The sequence below is a fragment of the Epinephelus fuscoguttatus genome, linkage group LG5 (genome assembly GCF_011397635.1).
Source record: "Epinephelus fuscoguttatus linkage group LG5, E.fuscoguttatus.final_Chr_v1".
NCBI classification, from domain to species: Eukaryota; Metazoa; Chordata; class Actinopteri; order Perciformes; family Serranidae; genus Epinephelus; species Epinephelus fuscoguttatus.
In genome coordinates this window covers 34,798,029-34,818,071 of record NC_064756.1, presented here as the reverse complement: position 1 = coordinate 34,818,071, position 20,043 = coordinate 34,798,029, and the positions used below count along the sequence as shown (strand labels likewise).

General features: G+C 42.1%; 1 protein-coding gene and 1 long non-coding RNA gene across 2 annotated transcripts; both read right to left on the bottom strand.

Annotated features, from left to right (window-relative positions):
* Nucleotides 1-470: 470 nt before the first annotated feature.
* tgfb1a (transforming growth factor, beta 1a) lies at nt 471-16,295 on the bottom strand. The gene is made up of 7 exons (XM_049576571.1): nt 15,843-16,295; nt 14,244-14,935; nt 6,519-6,806; nt 6,143-6,377; nt 3,489-3,639; nt 1,426-1,536; nt 471-1,309 (listed from the first exon to the last, which is right to left on the bottom strand). The coding sequence occupies exons 2-7, from the start codon at nt 14,572-14,574 to the stop codon at nt 1,262-1,264; spliced, it is 1,164 nt and encodes a 387-aa protein (XP_049432528.1). The 5' UTR covers nt 14,575-14,935; nt 15,843-16,295; the 3' UTR covers nt 471-1,261.
* Nucleotides 16,296-18,316: 2,021 nt separating this feature from the next.
* On the bottom strand, nt 18,317-19,998 carry LOC125888924 (uncharacterized). The gene is made up of 3 exons (XR_007449374.1): nt 19,926-19,998; nt 19,338-19,563; nt 18,317-18,676 (listed from the first exon to the last, which is right to left on the bottom strand). It is a non-coding gene; the product is annotated as an uncharacterized LOC125888924 (long non-coding RNA).
* Nucleotides 19,999-20,043: the final 45 nt, after the last annotated feature.

Here is a 20,043-nt window from a genome sequence, read left to right as displayed (position 1 = left end):
AACTCTTCCACTCTGATGTGATAATTTAACATCAATGTTTATTTCAAATTGTTAAAATATTTACAAATTTCAAATGGTAAGTGCACTACAAAAAATATGTTAAACTAAAAAAATTGTGTTGGTTTTTATCCCTAAAACAAATCATAGAAGCTGAACTGATTCTTGACCTGTGCAAAAAGCATCACACTTCAGATGAAAGTAAAAACTTGTCCTGAAATAAAAAAGGCAATAAATTGCCCCTAATTTGCTATGGCGATAAAAAACAAACAGCAAATGTGTGTACTGAGTCTGAATGACTTCCCTAAAACCAACACTACGACCACATCCCCTGACCCTCACCATCTAAAGACAACAAGCTGGCTGTGAATCCTAAGAGGGAGAAAACATGGTGTCATCACTCTTACAACCATTCATATTACTCATGGCTTTGACAGCACGGGAGGCTTCATAAGGACGAGCAGACATTCAACTATGAACACAAAAAGCATTGTATAAATCACGTGGGTTGAAAAAACAAACAAAGCAAGTAAAACTGATGGACGGTTCATGTGAAATGTTGCTCAGATGGCTGACGACTCCAGCCTCTCTGTCAGAGGGAGTTTCCCCAGGTTGGACTGTCCCTGCGGTTGTCTGTTGTCCTTTACGCCATAACTCTCTTCAAAAACACCTGTGGCGTTATCGTCCAGGAAAACCCCAACAACCACTGTTTCCACACCTGGGATTTAGCACCTTTAACTATGACCTCTTTAGGAAGATGACATGGAAATTACAGAAATGTCCCAGACAATCATCTGTGAAAACAAAAGTGTTCTTCCATTGAGGTCATTTTGGTCCTCGTGTCCTTTGGCATCCTTTATCCACATTTTAGGGCTTTTATAAATCATTTTTATCCTTTTCACTGTGACACCCTTTTAAGCATGTATATCACCTTTTTACAGATCTGTCCCTCCAACAAATAAATTAATTCATTTCAAGACAGATTTTTTGACTACTGCAAGTAAAAAGTGTATACACACAGAAAATGATATTTGTAATGTCTTTATAAGGAACTCCACTGACTGATGTGCGTTCAAGATGATAATGGTAGAGCTCACAAGAGGAAAGGTTGACCACAAAGATCCCGATGGCTTTAAATATTTTGTTCCCTTCGTCCACATTATTCTCGTCCCCTTTATCTCCATTCACATGCTCCTCTCTGTGGTCTCAGACACATCTCTGTGTATGTTTGAGGGGAGGCAGAGCCGTGTGCCATGCTGTATTTTTAGCTACACTTGCAGGACTTCACAATCATATTGGACAGCTGCTCCACCTGAAAGTGAAAATCAACAGTGACGTGATAAATCATCTTCAAGTGTTGCTTTCACATAAAATGTTCTGTAAACATTTCACCTCAGGATGAAGGTTACTTGGCTGCAGTATAAATACCTTGTGTTGCCTGCCCACATAGTAGAGGATTGGCAGGGGCTCCAATGCCTGGGGAACACAGCAGGGTTGGGCAGAGGCTCCCGGGTTGTGATGCTTGTACAGGGCCAAAATCTGTAAACAATTATGTGGGGGAAAGACATGGAAACAGAGAACTTAGCTCAGAATTTCATCACCAACATGTGACGTGCAAAGCGGCTGTAACAGACAATGAATTTACAAGTTTGAGTTACAAGAGTGCTTTTGTTCAAATCCAGGTGTCTTGTTGAACAGTCTTTGCATAATCATTTATTTAATTCATTGTTAAAAACATTTGTAAATTAAAACATTTCTTAAATAATTATTAAGTTACGAATAATGTTTAACAGATTTTCCCTTTCCTAAAGTTTTAGTGAGTGCTGTTTTAGTGGCTATTCCACTCTGAAAAAGACTGAAGACTCAGCACTAAATTAGCAAAAAACTGATACACATGACCGACTCAAAATGTTAGTTACATGTGACTACTGAACAAGCCTAAGAATCTACAGCCATACTAGTCATTAAGAGGCAACCTGTGGGGCTGAAAAATCTCACAGATCCAACCTCTCGTCCAAAACAGACACTTATGGCGCCAAGATGATGATGGCCGAAATGCCAAAATTGAGTCCGTTATCTCATACAGTCAATGGTAGCGACTCACTACCATGCTAACATTTGCTAATTATCACTAAACAAAAGGTGTGCAGCTGAGGCTGATGGGAATGTTACTAGGTTTGTATGTATCTGGTAATAAAGTATAGTGATAAAGCTGACAGTGGCAGTAGAAGTATGCTATTTTTCTGATTAATTGATTGAAGATTGTGAAAAAGGCTGATTGCAATTTTTTTTAGCTCAATGTGATGTCTTCCAAATGTGTTTTTTGCCCGACCAACAACAGCAAAATTTTACATTTTAAAGGGGTTCTATGCAAAATTCAGAGCATTTGACTCGTCTAGACACACAGTTTACAAAATGGCTGAGCCAGCGACTAGCAGCTAACACTGCTAACTCCATAAAAAAGTGCTAAACAATGGGAACAGTGCTGACAGAGCTAACAGTGTTAACTATGGGAGAATTGGGGGGTGGGTGCTACGCTTTTGTGATGACACTGTCTAGATATCTGCAGTAACCACTGTATGAACACAGTAAAGAGTGGTGGCCATGAGCTAGCCAGTGGGATACACACACACAGAGTTAGCCTGACTTCATTTTCTGTCTCTCTCATTCCCATGGCATCAAATACCAACACTTTATCATGATCCTTGGTGTGATATCAACAACACAGGCACCCTTTGGTGTCTCTTTGAGATGCACCAGGCTAAACTAACTTTAATATAAACCCATGCAAACCAATGAAGCTGAGAGCAACTGACACAGTATGAGTGAGGCGAGGTGGATGGGTCAAACAAAATCATTTGTATAATCTAGGAGTTATGTTACATAACAAACACACTCGTTTTAAGCAAAAACATTATCTTTTTTTAAACCCAAGTTGTTTTGTTGCCCAAATGTGACAGTTTCACAACATTTACCACATGTTACACTGTGTTTTCAGCTGTGGCTCAAATGGGCACACAAAAGGGTACCCTATGTGTTGCAATGTGATGTGATGCCAAGGGGTGTTATTGTCTGCTCAAGATGCCATTACTATACCATTACTATGTCCTTACATAGCAAATAGTGGTTTGCTGTTATATTAATGCTCTGAAGGTTGCATACAGAACCTTTAAGAAGCTGTAACATTGAATGTTTGACTTTTCTTCTCAATGAACAACTAAAATGATTCATCAGAATTGTTTATTTTCTGTCAACCAACAGAGCGATGGACATTTTAGCACTAATGTAACTCCTCTCAACAAGCCGTTACAACACAAACTTCACCACTTCATGTGTTTCACACTACTGGTATGTGAATCAAAACAGTCCTTCAGTAACCAGAGGGGGAGAAAATCATGTTTTGAGGAATCTTTCCGTCTGAGCTGTCAAACCTTCAGTCAGCCATGTGATCAGATGTGATTTGCACACTACAGTGAGGTGTTGCACTATACCTGTGAATATTTGTTTTCAGCATTCCAGATGTAGGTGCAGGACCCCATGCAGTAGTTAGCGTTGTAGCCTGTTGGCTTATGTATCCACTTCCAGCCCAGATCTTTCCTGAAGTCGATATACAAGCTCCGCACGCAGCAGGTCTCTGTCTGACTGCATGTGAGGAAACAGAGAAACATCAGCTGTAGAAGGCACATTTTCAACATCAGTCAGTTTTAAAGCTGCACTAAGGAGAGTTTTAATGTAGAATTACACATATCCTGTCAGTGTAAAAGCTGATATTTTTTTCCACCCTAAATAAGACCCAAAGATTTACTGTATTTATCTAAATGAAAGTCGGGTGTCTGACTTACTGCAGCCACTTCTTTCCTGAAGCAAATAACACATTAAATATAGGCTACAATACAAACTCTCCCTTTAAAGCCCAGACACACCAAACCTACATAATGAACTGGTGATGTCTGTTGCGTTTCCTCACCACAGCTGTATCTCAGCCAAAAAGGTGTGCTTGAACACACCGCAAAGACTACAGCCAGCAGCCAATGAGCACAAATGTTCTGCACCTGCGTAAGAGGAAATAACTGTCCATACCAGCAGCTGCAGGTATTGTTTGTATTTGTCAGTTAAAAGGGAAACCAGAAGACAGACAGTATGGATTCAATACCTTGGTTAGCCAGTTAGCACACTGTTAACACAACCCGTTAAAACAACCTGTTGAATGCTCCTAACAACTAATGTCCCTGATGTTTTCACATTTAAACTTAGACGAGTCAGCTAGACTAACGGTAAAAAAGCACTCAGAAAACAATCAAATTTTAGCACAATTTAATCTATAGGGGTAAAAATTGTCTGAAAAAATGTGTATATTACAAGAGCCATTTGATAATTGTTAATCTCATTTATTTAATTAGCAAATTGTGTTATACCACTGAAATGTTTGTTGGTTTGCACTGTGCAGTATGAACACTGCATGCTATCCTACAATACATAACAAACACCTCACTAAATGAAAATTAACAAGTAACATTTATTGAAAACAATATTCTTTCAGAAATGTGCTTGACTTGATTACAACAGTATTTTTATTTGGTCAACACAATCACATAAAATAATAATAATTTTACTGATTACTTCAACTGACTTGTATTTGTAGTGCCAACTAGCACGGGTGGCAACACTTAATCGACTGTTCAACTAATCACGCACATTTCCAATATTTACTGTATGCTAGTGAAGAACAACAAAAACAGTTACACACCATTTCCGCTCACGAGCTCAATAGTTAAAGAAATAACCTACCTAATATACCAAGTGTGTATCAATGTCACATACTCTTTACTGTAGCCATTTGTTTGCTTTCCTCACATCTGTTTCTCTTCTGGTGCACTGAGCTGAACTGCCAATCAGAGTGATTTCATTAACCGACAGCCTCACCATGAACAACAACAGACGACAAAGGCCGACCAGGGCCAGCTAATGCCAACAGACACACCACAAAAACTAGAGTGACAGAAACTCACTGACAGCCCAACACTGACCAACGGCCGATCATTGGCTTCTTGTGTCAGGGCCCTAAGATTTACTCTGTTTACCTAAATGAAAGTCTGGTGTCTGATATACAGCAGCTACTTTACCAAAGAAAGTGACAAATCAAGTGTAAAATACAAACTGTCCCTGTAAGGCCCAGAAACACCAACTGACTGTCTGCTGTTGGTCAACATCAGGCCATCAGTGAGCGTCTGTCACGCGGGTTTGTGCAAAGTGTCCCAAACCATTGGCACTAGTCGGCCCTCATCAGTTTTTATGGCTAATTCAGCATTTTGACTATACATCGGACCCGATGGAGCCCATCGATGAGTGAAATCTCTCTGATTGGCACGAGAAGAGACACAGAAATGAGAAAATCAAACAAATGGCTGAAGTCAAGAGGGCATGAGATAAAACAAACTTGTTATGTTGAGTAATACTTTCTTTTTAGCTATTGAGCTCTTTAGCAGAAACAGTCGTTAATTGTTTTTGTCGTTGTTCGCTAGTGCACCGTAAATCTCGTGTTTTGGTGGTTGTGTTGTTAATGTGCTATCTGGTTAACTAGCATCTTGAATCCATCCTTTCGGTCTTCAAGTTTCCCATTTTAAATGACAAATACAGATTACTGCTGCCTGCTGCAATGGAGAGTTATTTCCTCTCAAGCAGGTGCAGGACATGTGCTAGTTGATCATTGGCTGTAGTTTTTGCAGTGTGCTCAAGTACAGCTTTTTGCCCGAGGCACAGACAACGTGAGGCGATGCATTCATTGCCTCTTGTTCTTTGACATCAGCTTGGTGTGTCAGGGCCCGAACGGCACTGAGCAGTTCTACAGCACATGTGTGCCTCAGAAGAAAGAGTAGATTGGTGGTTTGAACCCCAGCTCCTCCTGTGCACACATCAAAGTGTCTTTGAGCAAGACACTGAGCCCCAGTTGCTTTACACTGCAGCTCAGCCTTGCGTTAGTGTGTGTGAGGGGATGAATGAGAGGCACATTGTAAAGTGCTTAATCCAGCTGAGGTTGAAAAGCTCAGTAGTCTATTTACCATACAGTGATCGAAGCTGCCTGTAGGTTAGGTTAGCTTTAAAAATTTCAGTGAAAAAAACACAACAGAACAGTGTGATTGCTTACGCTGTACATGTATCCTTTACATCCGTGGAACGTTTTTTGCGTGAGGTGAGGTGGCTGCTGACATTCTGAGGGATGGACATGGTCAGGATGTAGGGCGGTTGCTGTGTCATCGTTTGTATCAATCCTGTGTCTCCCCTACCAGTATTTATCCCAGAGATGGTAAAACTGAAGCCGCGGTCATCACTTGTCTGGCCGCATTCACAAAACAGCCGAAGTTGGAAACTCCGCTCATCCTCTGGTAAGACAAAAATTTATAACCGTGATCAATTTAAAACTGGTTGGTTACTTTTTCTGTAAAGGTAAATATACTCCGGAACCAAACAAATGGACAGAGGTCACAGTAGTATCAGATCAATAAATGAAGCTTGTTTCTCACCATTCCCTTTGAGCCAGTTCTGCAGGGTCTCAGTGACATCGAAGGACAGCCATTTGTTTTTCCACTGGTTGGTGATGAAGCGGGAAGCGAGGTAGCGGGATGTTGTCCCCATATCCTGATACAGCTCCACCCGCTCCTCAGCAGTAGGTATGTTAGTTTGCCTGATGAGCATCCGGAGCTCGGCACTGGTCAGCAGGCGGTAATCCCCCACACTCCGCCGTATCTCGGAGATGTCAAAGAACATTGGGATGATTTTTGACGTCTTGGTGGTTCCTGTGTCATTTTTTGCTGTGGGATTGAAAACAATTACTCATTAGAAGATTTGACAAAACCATTTTGTGCTTGACTTTATCTCAACACTGATTCTGAGTTTTTGGATGTTTAAAGGCACAACATGCCATGTATGAAGGAATATAAGTGAGAAAAAGCCTACTGGCCTGTCACATAATGTGTGTCTCAAAACAACATTTTCCCTAAAGAAGGGAAATTACTTTGAATGGGAACTGTAATTATAAAATGTTCTTCTGTAACTTTTTGATCTGCATCTTTAAGCTATTTATGATATTTGTTAGTATTTTAGCATCAGTTATTTATCCAAAAAAAGAGTGCTGGCAGTGAGACCAAGTCATTGTTTTGCAAGTTACAAATAAGTCTCTGCACTCAAGTCTCAAGTCAAGTCCCAAGTCCTAACCCTTGAGTCCTAAACAAGTCAAAATGTGCTCTTCCCCAAACATAATGCCATGTGGCGAGTATGCTGAATATTGTTTTCAATAAATGTAATTTGTTAACTTTTATTTAGTGAGGCGTTGTCGTCTTCTTTAGGATAATGTACAAAATCCATAATGCACGGGGCAAAGTGCAAAACAAATCAGCAGTATTTAAAACACATACTGAAAAATGTGATTCATGGTTTTAAATGGCTCCTAGAATGTATGCGATATTATATCGGACAGTGTACACCCTTGTAGATAATACTGTGCTAAATCTGGATTGTTTTTTAAATGCTTTCCTGCTTTTAGACTAGTAGACTAGTCTAAGGTTAAACTTCCATTGAAATGTCAGGAAAATTAGTCATTAGGAACAGTCCTTGTAAAACACTTTGCTGCAATATCTCTTGGCACAAGAACGCAGGATTTTTCAACTAATAAAACATGACAACTTGACAAATGGATGCTCTCACAGGACAATTAATGGATGTAAGGTTCAAAGAATCAGGTCCTTACTGAAATTAAAAGTTCAGCTAATTTGAGCTGTGAACATTTTTCTGTATTACACTATGTTCAAAATTCTTTTTAGTAAGTCTTTACTTATTTACACACTTGATCCACACATCAATGCAATTTTCTGCATAATGTAACACTAAGATGTTTATTACTCTGTTTTTCATAAACAAACTTCAGAATTCTTTGCACACACTAATAAAATGTAATAGCCAAATCCACAGTGTTACTCAATAATCTTAACTGCAGCCAAACATTCATCTCTTCCAGCTGCTGTAAAGTTGACCATAGAGAGTGTTTTGTGTTCTTACAGTATTCCTGCCCATATTTGCAATTTTTATTCCAGAGCCTGCCCATATCATGACAGCAGGAACTTTCCTCCTGCAGAGGCTGATAGAAAACAGAGCCAAGCTACTGAAGACTTTAACACCATAAATCTACCAGCGTTACATTACAAAGGATTAAGTAGAAGGGAGACGTGCAAAGATAAGAAGGCAGATGATCGCTATTGAAACACCGTGCAGAAAGACAGAGAGTGGGAGGAGGTGTAGAAGGAGGGGGTTGTAACCGACAAAGAAAACAGCAACATGAAGAATGTACTCATATGAATGTAACACAGTTGTGAGGGGTGGAAGGGTGTAAGTGGGGGTGCAGAGAAACTGGAGATGTGTATCAATGGAGCGCGGGTCTGGCTCAGGCCCAAACCTTCTACTCTGCCTCAGCCTGCCAAAGCCAGGATTCTCTGCTCTCAAGTCCGGGAATTACTCTCTGACAGGAGCTACAGCCCAGCCTTGCATACTTGTGATCCAGGCTATACCAGGAGCCATGGCTGCTTGTGTATCATTTACCAGTATCACCATCTGTGTTGCTGCTTAGGTAGTGTTTCACCCCTAGTAGTGAAGCCAAACTGAAACTGAGAAAAGAGCTGGTGCAGAGTGTAAAGGGAAATGAGATGGCATTTTACTGGTCCCACCCAGAGCATAGTCAAATGTTTGGTTGTAATTGCTTAAATGGAAACACAGAGTGTCAGTACAGTATGAAGAACAGTGAAATGGCAAGGATGTACCAAGCAACGCCAAGCACGGAAAGTCATCGTCTCCGGCCAGTTTGAGTAAACTGAGATAAATGTGTTAAGGGTTAGAGAAGTGTTTACGAAACAGGAAATTAAGTCACTTCCTCTAAGAAGCATACTGGCTGCATTGCCGTAATTATGGTGAAGCTTTATCCTCACTTCTACTTTACAATTAACACAGCTTGGATTGTCTTCCTATTACTAAATTGCTCATCTGCTCAAAATACAAAGTGCAAAATCTCTTCTTCATGCTCGGCTGAGAAAAGGCCTCCAGGTAGGGGTAAAGATAGTACCCCAGCTTGCATACTAACATGGGTGTGGGGGGATTTGTGTGTTGAATCAGGGCCTATCTGCAGGTAAGCTGGGGACAGCTGTTGTGACAGGTAGGGAGACAGCACTGTAATTACCAGTGGGAGGAACCAGATTCCAGCAACAGGCTAAATATCTGCCTCCTTCATACGCTCAACTCCACCCTCCTAAAGCTCACTAGTCAATCTCTAGTGTCCCACCTCACCCTGTTTTACACAAACGGACCCCCGTTTCTACTCTTCTTCATTGTAGGGTAAATAAAATAAGTACTCAGTAAACTCGCTTCACTCCTGTGAATGGTCCAAAGTGGCTAGTTTCCAAAAGGGGGAAAGTGTTCACTGTGTTTATGAGCTGAATTACATATGGACCAACACCATGTTGAACGGGAGAGGTGAATTTGTATGGGCTTCAAGGGGGGTGGGCAATGTGACTGCTAATTTACTAAGAGAATGTAGCCTAATCCACCACACAATTACCATGATGGAGGCTAAAACTATTAAGTTCTAAAATGTTCTGCACACAGATATGCATGCCTGCAGGCATTTTTTGGGGTATCAGGAAAATGTGAGTCGTCCAATAAAAAGAACCGCAAATTGAAGTGACGAATAGGATTTGCTAATGGATATTTTAAAAACGTGTTCTCCACTTGGCTTCTTTTTTAATTGCTTTGCTTAAACACAGTCCTCTGTCTTTTACTCAGAGAAGAGCAGAGGCTGAATTGTCTCCCACACCCTTTTGTGTGTGTGTTTTAAATAATTGCAAAACACTTCTTGCTGGGCCTGCACATGTACACTCATGCACTTCCATTTCCCAGTGTGTAGAGGTTGAGTCTGTTTTAAGGCCCTGTGCTGAGGGATAAATGGATACGATCTTTTAACCAAGTCTGTATCATAACAATGTGTATAGTATGTGTAAATGAACTTCGATAAATTCTCTCCATCTTACCAGTGGCCAGATCTCCGTGCTCAAAAAAACCCGTCACCTGGTGGATTTTGGCTGGCTCTAGGGCTGTAGCTTGAACTACGCAGCCCCAAGGAACAGCGTCAGCCTTTTAAGACAATTTTACAAAATGGCCAAACATAGAATTACAACGTCCAGGGCCATCACTTGGAACCAAAAAGACTTTTTCTCATAGACTTACATTGTGAAAGAGATGTCTGTAAATCAGTGGATTACTGTTGAAGGTCTAGTTACCGAAACGCTGCAATAAATATATTTCTTTGGCAGGTAAGACAGTGTGTGGGAGTTTCACTGCAAACTGAGCTGCTTGATTGCTCTAGTGCGCTTACTCTATGGGCCTCACAATTCGGAAAATCCGAATAATTTTATGCTGGGGTAACAGAGCTTTTTTGGCCTCATGTGCCACTGAGCAACTTTCATAGGAATGAACGACTGCATTTTCGTTTGTCCACCACCAAGGACACAAAGAGCACAGAAGCAAATCAAGAAAGACCCACCCCTCTCTCTCTCAAACTCAAATCAAACGGTAAAACTAGGCAATGCTGTTTTTATATATTTCAAGGTCATGTTATTGTATTGCCTATTTCTCACCTAAACTGTCTTCAGAAACATATTTTAGTGCATTGTTTAGCTGTAATATACAGGTTTGTAAACAGGAGGTGAGCACCATACTGTTTACTGGCCAAAAGTACTGAGATCAATCGATCAAACGATATAACCAGGCCCACAGGAATGCTGCTTAGCCTTGCTTCCAATCTTTCCCAGTGGCCACTCCCGGTATTGCAGTGAAAACAAATACCCTGCAGCCCAAAAACATATTTCCCATCATCCACCACTGTAAAAGTACCCTGGAAATCCGGAGTTCTCACAAGAGCACAATTTGAATTTGCTCAGCGAGTCACTCTGGCAATCAGTAATGATGCTCATTACTCATGCCATTGGAGCTGAGCTGCACCAGTTACATTGGTGTATCTGATATAGTCGGGCCAGAGGCGAGCTAAACAGATGATGACAGCGCTGCGACAATGAAGTCCGGATTCAGTCAGTTAACATTGCAAGATGGCTACAGATGAACACCAGTTGTTTGAAACGGCTTTGGCCGCTACAATGAACGAGTTAGACTTGGCTTTTTCTCTAAAAGAGGAACAGAAGACGGTGCTCGAATCTTTCCTTTGCAAGAAGGACATTTTTGCTGTTTTGCTGACCGGATACGGCAAGAGGCTAATCTACCAGTTAGCTCCGCTGGTAGCTAAGCTCTGGATACGTCACCCCGTGTATTGTTCTGATAGGTCGTAGTGTTATCCAATTGCGTGCAGTGATATTTTCAAATGCATGCTTGGTGCCGCTCATCGAGTTGGGCCATTTGCATTACTTATAGCCAGACCCTAAATCTTTCTAGATTTGGGTCTGGATTTCCAGGCTACTGTAAAAGACACCTTGAACTGCAAACAAGGACTCTTTTTATTCTGAATTTTTGAGCCATGGAGGTTTTATCTTTGTAAAACTGTCCTCAAGCCGAAGAAATCGATTTAGAAATCTGTAACACCATTACAATGTAAAGTCTATAAGGCAAGTGGAAACTTGCAGACAGGGCCAGCGGGAGAAACACTACTGCACATATTCAATGGGCCTCATACCATGAAAGGAAACCCAGGAAGCGAGAAAATTGTTTTTGTGTATGTACCAGCAACTCTAGTGGAATGAATAGGCACCATCTTGAGATCAGCTATCAAGTTTTATTTTATTATTAAATTTTAGTGCACTGTTTGGCTGTAATATGAGAATTTGTGGACAGGGAGCAGGCATCTTACTGTTTCCTATATTGAGAAAATGAGGGCTGAAAATAAGCAGAGTTGAGCTGATTTAACATCAACCAAAATTCTGTTTCTGCATTGCCTTTTTCTTGCCTAAAGTATATTTCAGAAACATATTTTAGTTTACTGTTTATCTCTAATTTCATATTGTTTGTTACCAGTTGGCAGCCATATTTTTTCCTGTGGGAAAAAAGCCAACCTCGCATTACATCACCAAGCAGCAGGAGCATTAACTGGTCCAGTGCGGCACAGTGCATTCTGGTAATTATATGTTTTCTACCTCAAGCAAAAGCAAATGCCACAGCACTTTTTCTTTGTTTTCTCTGGTGATGTAGCACCAATTTCAAAAGTATTAGCTTCTTTCATTTGCATAGACAGCTCAGTTGAGAAGAACATCTTTCCAGCAGTGAAACACTTCTTCAAGACAGTGGATGGGTGTTCTCTGGCATTCCACTGAGGTAGGAAACACATGCTCCCCATGGGCACCGCTTGCACCGGACCTGAGTCACACTCAAGATCTCAGTGGCCATCAGCCTGCCTTCCTTCCTGCCAAGCTGCCCTGTCACAAACATGCTGCAAACACACTGATAATAAGCTCAGGAAACCCAGCAGAGAGAGAGAGACAGACAGAAAGAGAGAGAGACAGAAGGGTAATCATGGGCAGAGAGATATGGGAATGAAATGTGAAATGGTCAGGGAGAAAGAGATATGATGGAGAACAAGTGACAGGATAAGCAAGGGAGAACCCAGTGCTCAAGTTACAGGAAACCCCCAATCCCTGAGGGACACAGAGAGAGAGAGAGAGAGAGACAGAGAGACAGAGAGACAGAGACAGACAGACAGACAGACAGACAGACAGAGAAAACGAAAGAGAGGCAGGGTAAGGGCGAATTTTCTCAATTTTCCCATAATTCCCTCCTGTTCTTTGGTTTTCATCTAAGCAGAACAAAATCATGCCCCTTCATTTTGAAAGTTCCTTTGTTCTCCCTTTGGTCTGCACACTCCTGAGCACCGTCCATCCACTCAAGTCTTCCTTTTGAAGTGGTGGATAAAAGAGGGATAGTGTGGATGCCTGCCTGATAGGGTGAGGAGTATAGGCATGTAGAGAACAATAGAGCAAAGCAACAAACTAAGAAAAAAGTCTGTTTATCATAATAGTTTTGGGAGTCATTGCAAAACTACAGCCAAAAACCATTTGGCTGAACAAACAGCGTATGCGGGCAAGCCAAACAAACATCGCTAATAAAGCCGTAAAAATGCCATAGACACCACGAAAGCAACACGGAGCATAAGACCAGATGCAAAGCACAGTCCTGCTAACTTGTTACGCCTGTGATCTCTGAACTCCTCAGGCTGCCTGAAGATGTTGGGTGGAGATCAGAAGGGGTACACATGTTGAGGGAATTTATGGAGGAGATTGGAATTGACACCAGCCATTGGGCATATGCTGATTAATTTGGGCTGTAGCCTCAAAGTTTGGAACGTGAAATATTGGCTTTAACGACAAAACACCTTCTTTGGCTTAATTTGTATGCAGTAGTTCTTGCTACAAATAGATTTCCCTCTGTCAATAGCAGTTGTGAATGTAAGACCTGAAGAAAAACGCAGGGAGCTTCTACCCTCTGAGCAGAGCACGAGATCAGTTGCTATAGAACAGGGCCGGTCAATGAATGTTATTGCCACGTTGTGCCATTGTTACTGTTCAGAAAGTGCCTTCAATGTGTCTATGTCACACTAGAGGCTGACACTGTTGTCCTACATGTCATGCCCATCATGCCTCTTTTGCTTCTGAGACACCAGCATTCTATTAAAAAAAACACACTAGAGCGACACCATGCAAATGTTGTTTGGTTCCGTGTAAAAATACAATGGCAGTGTAAAGAAGGGTCTCTGTGGCGGCCCTACAGTGCAATCTTTGTGTAACTAAGGCTACTGTGTCCCTTTCCTAATTCATTTACTTCAATAAAGATTAAACATGACCGTTAACTTTAGTCTTTGTTGTTTTTTTCTGAACCAGTCATAAATATAACAATTCGTATAGGGGCAAGTAAAAATTGACTACGAGCAAGTAGATTTTTGTCCCACTTGCCCGACCGGAAAAGTGAAAAACAAAACATTGACGTGGAACCCTGTAATCATCTTCAGGATCTTTGCTGTGTGTGTGCGTGTGTGTGTCTTGAGCAGTTTGCCTGAAGTGCCTGTAAATGTAGGGAGCATAAATCACCATTGTACTATTACTTGACATTCTTAGTGCTGTAGTTAAGCCATCAGCAATTTCCCTCATTCTTGACAATGGGTGTCAGTGTGCCACAATACTTGACTGATGTGTTCCGAATGATCTGGCACTCACCGGTCATGTTGAACTTGTGCAGGACCTTGGCGAAGTACTCTTCCTCCTCCTGCTCTGTGGAGATGTCTGTCTGGACCTCGGTCTGCTGCTCCTTCAGCATCTCCTTGGTGCTGTTGTAGAGGGACAGTAGGGTGGAGGGGATCTCCTCCTCATCTCCTGCCTGATCTGGCTCTGGCTCTTTTGGCAAACGCAGTTTGCTGAGGATCTGGCTCCTGATGGCTTCGATGCGCTTTTTCTTCACCATCTCTAGGTCCAGCGTCTTACACGTAGACATACCACTTACATTGCCCACCATGTACACAACCATGAGCATCATGAACGTCAGCTTCATGGTGTCAACCTGACTGTTCGCACCCACGTAAGCACTTTGGTTCTGAGCAAATTCTCCCTTACCTTTTCTTTCACTGCCTTGCCTCCAACCGGGGATGCTTAGGGAACAGTGAATCACTCAGGGGAGAGGTGTGAGTGACGCAAGGTGTTTACACACAGCGAAACAATTAATGCAGTGTGGAGAGTCCGAAGAGTTCAGGACTGCTGGTGCCACCACTGTCACTGTTGCTGTAAAAACCACCTAAAACTTCTGCCCTCTTTGCATAGAGGCAAATGGAGAGAATCCCAGTGGGCGGACAGACGTGGAGTGATGAGCCAGCCTCTGACTCAGCCACACAGGTAACACAATGACGTCCCAGACGCTGAAATGAGTCCAGAGTGGAGCTGTCAAATACTAACAGAGCCCAGCCAAACATACAAACAGACAGCACCACCGACACTTAGAAGGTCCTCACTGAGTCCACAACAATCAACACTCAGATACGTAATGGAGCTGATTCTGTACTCAAAGACTAAATTGTGAATGTGATTTCAAGACCTGCAATATCAAACTGAATCCCTTCCTACTCAAAGCAAGTACATAAACCTCCACATGTCACCTCAAGGTTGTGTTGCTTACCAGGCTTAACTTACAAAAATTAATAGTGGCAGAGTGGCAGAGACACTGCTTCTTGTCCTCCTTGACCCACAAGGTCTCTTCACAGATTATTGAGGACTGCTCTTTACAGGGGTGTAATGTCAAGGTCCTTTCTAAACGTCTCTAAGGAAGAGAAAACAGCAGCGATACGTCCTGTGCTTTAAGTGGAAAAACTGCCTTCCTATTTCTCTGCTGGTGAAGTTTGATCAGATGACCCCTGAGGCTTTGGGTCAAGCCAGAGCCAATTAGATATCCACAGTGCAGAGAAACAAGGTACAATGTGGTATTTAAAATCTCACTGACTTACACCAGTCGCAAACCTATGCAACCAAGACCTAAAGAAACGTCCCCACAGATCTGATAAACTTGTATCGCTCTCCTCTCTGACTACCTCTTTTTAGCAATAACAGCATGTGATCTGATCTGTGTACAGCTGCAGTTCACCAGAAAATGCTTTCAGCGCCTCCGACTCATGCCGACTTCACACACAGAGCAGCTGCCTCTGTAACTGTGTCTTCATTCTCAAACACAATAATGTGATCTCAGGCGAGGGATGTTATCAGAAGATAAAACCACAGCTTCTGCCAATCAAACACTGTCCTCATGTAACAAAATGTTAAGTTTTGACACACCTTCTCTTTAACTGGGTATCATCCAGACACAGCAGCAGTACCGGCAGCAGTAGCAGGAGTGACAGTCCCTCTTAGCTCACACTGTTGTGAGAATCAGATTGTAGTCTTGTCTCTGTCCATCCATCGGTATCACCTCATTTATGCCCTCTGCAGCTTCTTCACACCTTCCCTCTTGAGTCTCCTCTGACACAACTCCCTGTTCGCACCTCTATTTAACTCCCTGCCTCTCTCCCCGTCTCTTGAGCGCTCCCTCTCTCCTGGTGCTTGTCAGAGCTTGCTGGTGACAAAGTGATTTGTGGAAGCTCGGCTAACTTTTCTCTCGCGCTCCCTCGCTCTGCCTCTCTCTCTAACTCTTCTTTTCTTTCTGGTTCCTGTTACTCGTCTAATAGAGCGAGGAGCTCTCCGCCCAGGAAATGAGGGTAACGGCCGCAGTGTAAAACATCTGCTGTTTAACAGAGCTCTGCTGCCTGCCTTCTGTCCACATCAGGAAGCCAGGAGCTCAACACTCTGAATGACTGACTTTAGAGGCACCAGCTCTCTCACACTCTCTGGCCTGTCTGCCCACAGAGGCAGTGATGACTGACATGTCAACAAGCCCTGCATGGCACCAGTGTCCCGCCAACTGACCGCCACATTTACCTGGTGGCTGTGAAGGTGAACGCCTGCCAGGCCAAAGAACTGAGCCACTTGGGAGCAGCGTGTCTAAAAGTAGAATGGTGAATGTCAAGGGATGGAGAGCCAACAGGGCTGGACTGTGTGGTGCAGTGACCTAGGTCTGGGTGCTTTTTAGAGGTTGGATTGTGTATTTTCAAAAGGAAGGCAAGACTAAAACAAACCGGTGATGGTTTCAATCATTTTGTCTCTGTCTGAGGGATGATTCAACAGGGAAGTAAAGATAGTAAATTGCTCTTTGGTCTTGGATTTTTTTTTAGGTTTTGCCCAAATGTGTTTCACATGTTTGTTTATTGTCTTCCATTCAGTGTGACAGTTATGAAGAAAGAGCCATTCATCATACACTGGCAATAAGTGGTGACATTTAACATAGGGAAACTCAACGCAAAAATCCCCTAAAATACCAGCGCTAATAACAACTGTAAACAATGATGACTCAAACAAAGGCACTATAGACAACTGGTCCCACAGTCTCAACAACACTATATCTCTGATTACCACTGACGATAAGCAGGTGGGAATAACATGAGTGTGGCTATCAACTGTCAACAACTATTACTGTAACTTGCCCTGTTGTGTTGATCTGTGGGAGCTTTGATGGGTAAGCACTGCCGCCTGGTGGCCAAAGATGGTGCATCATTTAAAGGATTTTGATCCTGGTAAAAGGGCAACGAGGGCAATTGGGCAGCTGTGCTGAGCACACAGCAGCTGAACTTCTGGGGGTCATCCTTGTTGAGCAACTATCCTGGCAGAGGCACACTGACAAAATATTTGGGGAAAATGAGGAGAGGTACACCTATGACCAGAAGATGCTCCTTTTTCCTTATACCTGACCACTTTGCAGGTCATACAAGCCATATTAAATCATCTTGACTACTGCCATGGTCAAGCACTGCAGATAAAGAGCTACACAAGCTTAGTGCAGAACAGAGCAGCTCATCTTGCACTTAAGAGTTCAAGAGGAGAAAGTGTAGACTAAATGCACACTGATCTGAGCCTGGCTGAAAGCAGTCTTCTAATTATATTTGGAAACATATGCATTTTAAAACAACTCTACGGCCTGTACTTAAAAAAAAAAAAAAAAAACGTTTTCCAGAACAGACATAACCACAACACAAGACATTTTAGGAGGGATCAGGTTACAATTCCTCAAACTAGAAACAAATGCAATGAAAGAAACTGTTATTTATAGAGCCATTTCTCACTGGAATAGTTTCTCAAACTGTATAACTCAAGAAACAAGTAAAGAAAGTTTTTAAAAGCAACTAAAGAGTTTATTCTGGGTAGAGGCCTATATAATTTGGTGAAACAGGTAATTGTTCTATACTGTTTTAACTGGGGTGGGTGGGAGGCAAGGTTGGTGATGTAAGTGTATTTGCTGTAGGCATGTATGTGAAACAATAAACAACTTTGTGGTTGACATCGCTGTCTTTAAGCCTTAACTTTAAACATTTGCCTTTTTTTCTGATCCACACTACAATGTAAAATGTACACAACCGTAAAATCAGTAGTGCAACTGAGGAAGAGAACGGTCACAACAGATAAAGTTTCAGATCTCCCTCCTGTAACATTTTGTCAAAGACAAAATAACAGCAGTGACTTCTTCCATACACTCATAGCTTTGGTTAACATCGCAGTCATGTATTTCAAAATTAAAGATAATGAGCATTTCCTCTTTCACTCTTTTAACCAGAGATGCATCCTGTGATGAAATTAAGAGCTTCTGAGCACTATCAGACAAAAACAATATGAAAGCTGAACAGAGGAAGTGCCAAAAACATACTGTGCTAAATTTTGCCCCAGCAACACAAGCATTCTTATCATGCAAAGAAAGCCTGATTAAAAATCCAAAGTAAATGCTCTGACCTATTTTCTCTTCCAACTTACTGTCTCTGAACACAACAACCTACGTGACTTACTGACCCCCGTTTATCCAACCGTCTTACCAGTCTGCCATGGGGTATTTCATACCCTTCACCACAAGGCCTCCATGCCAGCACCTCAGGGTGTCTGTGTGTCTCTGAGCACATGAGTGCAACATGGTCTGCTTTCCCATAATTCACCCTGAAGTCCTAAATGATTCTGTGTGTGATTCTGCAGAGGATCCCATGGAGCTGTGGCAAACCCAAAAGTCTCTAAGCCAGACGAGCCGAGGGAGGACACTGAGGGAGAAAAAAATTCACAGTCAACAGAGAGAATAGAACAGTCTATTAATCATGCAACCACATCAGAGCTGGTCCTGCATACATTTCGTATCTGTGGCAGAGTGACGTGACGCTGTAGCTTCTTTGTGACTGCTGCAACCAGGCTTGCTCTGGAACTTTATTTTGGATAACAGCTATATTAATGGTCGCCATTACAAGTCCCCATACGGACCAGCATGAAGTGTGGCCCGGCAACTGGAGAGGTGCCAGCTTGCCTGCTGGGCACTGCCGAGGTGCCCCTGAGCAAGGTACTGAACCTCCAACTGTTCGGGGTGCCTGTCCAAGGGCAGCCCCCTCAATCTGATACCCCTCCATTGAATGCATGTATAGGTCCTGTTTGTGAGTGTGTGTGTATTTCTTGTGTGTATATGACAACAGAATGGAAAAACGCGAATTTGCCCTCTGTGATTAATAAAGTATATCGTCTTCTCCTAACTATGAGGCATATTCTTATGTCAGTGCATTATAAGCACTGGGATCTGTTACTTAAGTAAAAGTAATAAAACACATATTTTGACTCAAATGCAGGATTGGGCACAAACAGAGAAAGAGAGCAGACAAGATCAATTAAGTGATTTATTGCTAAAGTGAAGGTATATAAGGATGTATATAGACTTACAGGCAGGCAGAAGGTCAGGCGGACAGGTACAGGCTCAAGGTGACAGGATTACAGGTTGCAGGGATCAGAGGCTTGAAAGCAAATGGGCCAGTTAAATGGGCTGTTAAGGGTGGGCGGAGAAGGTCAGGCAACTGTAGAGCAGGCGGCTTAGTGGGAACAGGTTAGTAGGTGGGTGGGGCAGTCCGGAGAAAGGGAAAGGAGGGAAAATGCCAGGGCATCTGGTGAACTGATAGAAAATGGGGGAATGCGGAGGAGGGACAGAGAGGCACACTAAAAAATTCAAGTCCTGCGTTCAAAATCTTACTCAGGTAAAAGACCATCAGGCAAATGTAGGCTACTTAAAAGTATCAAAAGTAAAAGCAAGTTTTATGCAGCTGAATGGCTGCTGTCAATGTTATATTATCATATATTACGTTATTATTGCACATGTATTATGAGAAAAGAAGCATTTTGTTGTAGCTGGTCAAATTTGAGCTCCTTCTAAGTACTTTATATGCTGTTGGGTATATTGAAATAGATTATATTTCATAAATTGATCATATATTCTGGATGTAAAACATTAAAGGAACTTTTATATCAACTACTCACCTTGTGTTACACTGAATTTGTGAGTTTTTCTCACATGCATCCACACTGAACAGAGAATCCAAAAAGGGCAAACACTCTATCATTTTAAGTAAACGGAGAACACATTTAATAACAGTAA

Excerpts from the sequence above, each read along its gene's own strand:
- tgfb1a (XM_049576571.1), bottom strand. The coding sequence starts at position 14,574 with ATGAAGCTGACGTTCATGATGCTCATGGTTGTGTACATGGTGGGCAAT. Across the intron at positions 1,537-3,488 it reads CTGAAAACAAATATTCACAG|ATTTTGGCCCTGTACAAGCA; the intron begins GTATAGTGCAAC and ends AATTGTTTACAG. Across the intron at positions 1,310-1,425 it reads ATGTGGGCAGGCAACACAAG|GTGGAGCAGCTGTCCAATAT; the intron begins GTATTTATACTG and ends TTTCACTTTCAG.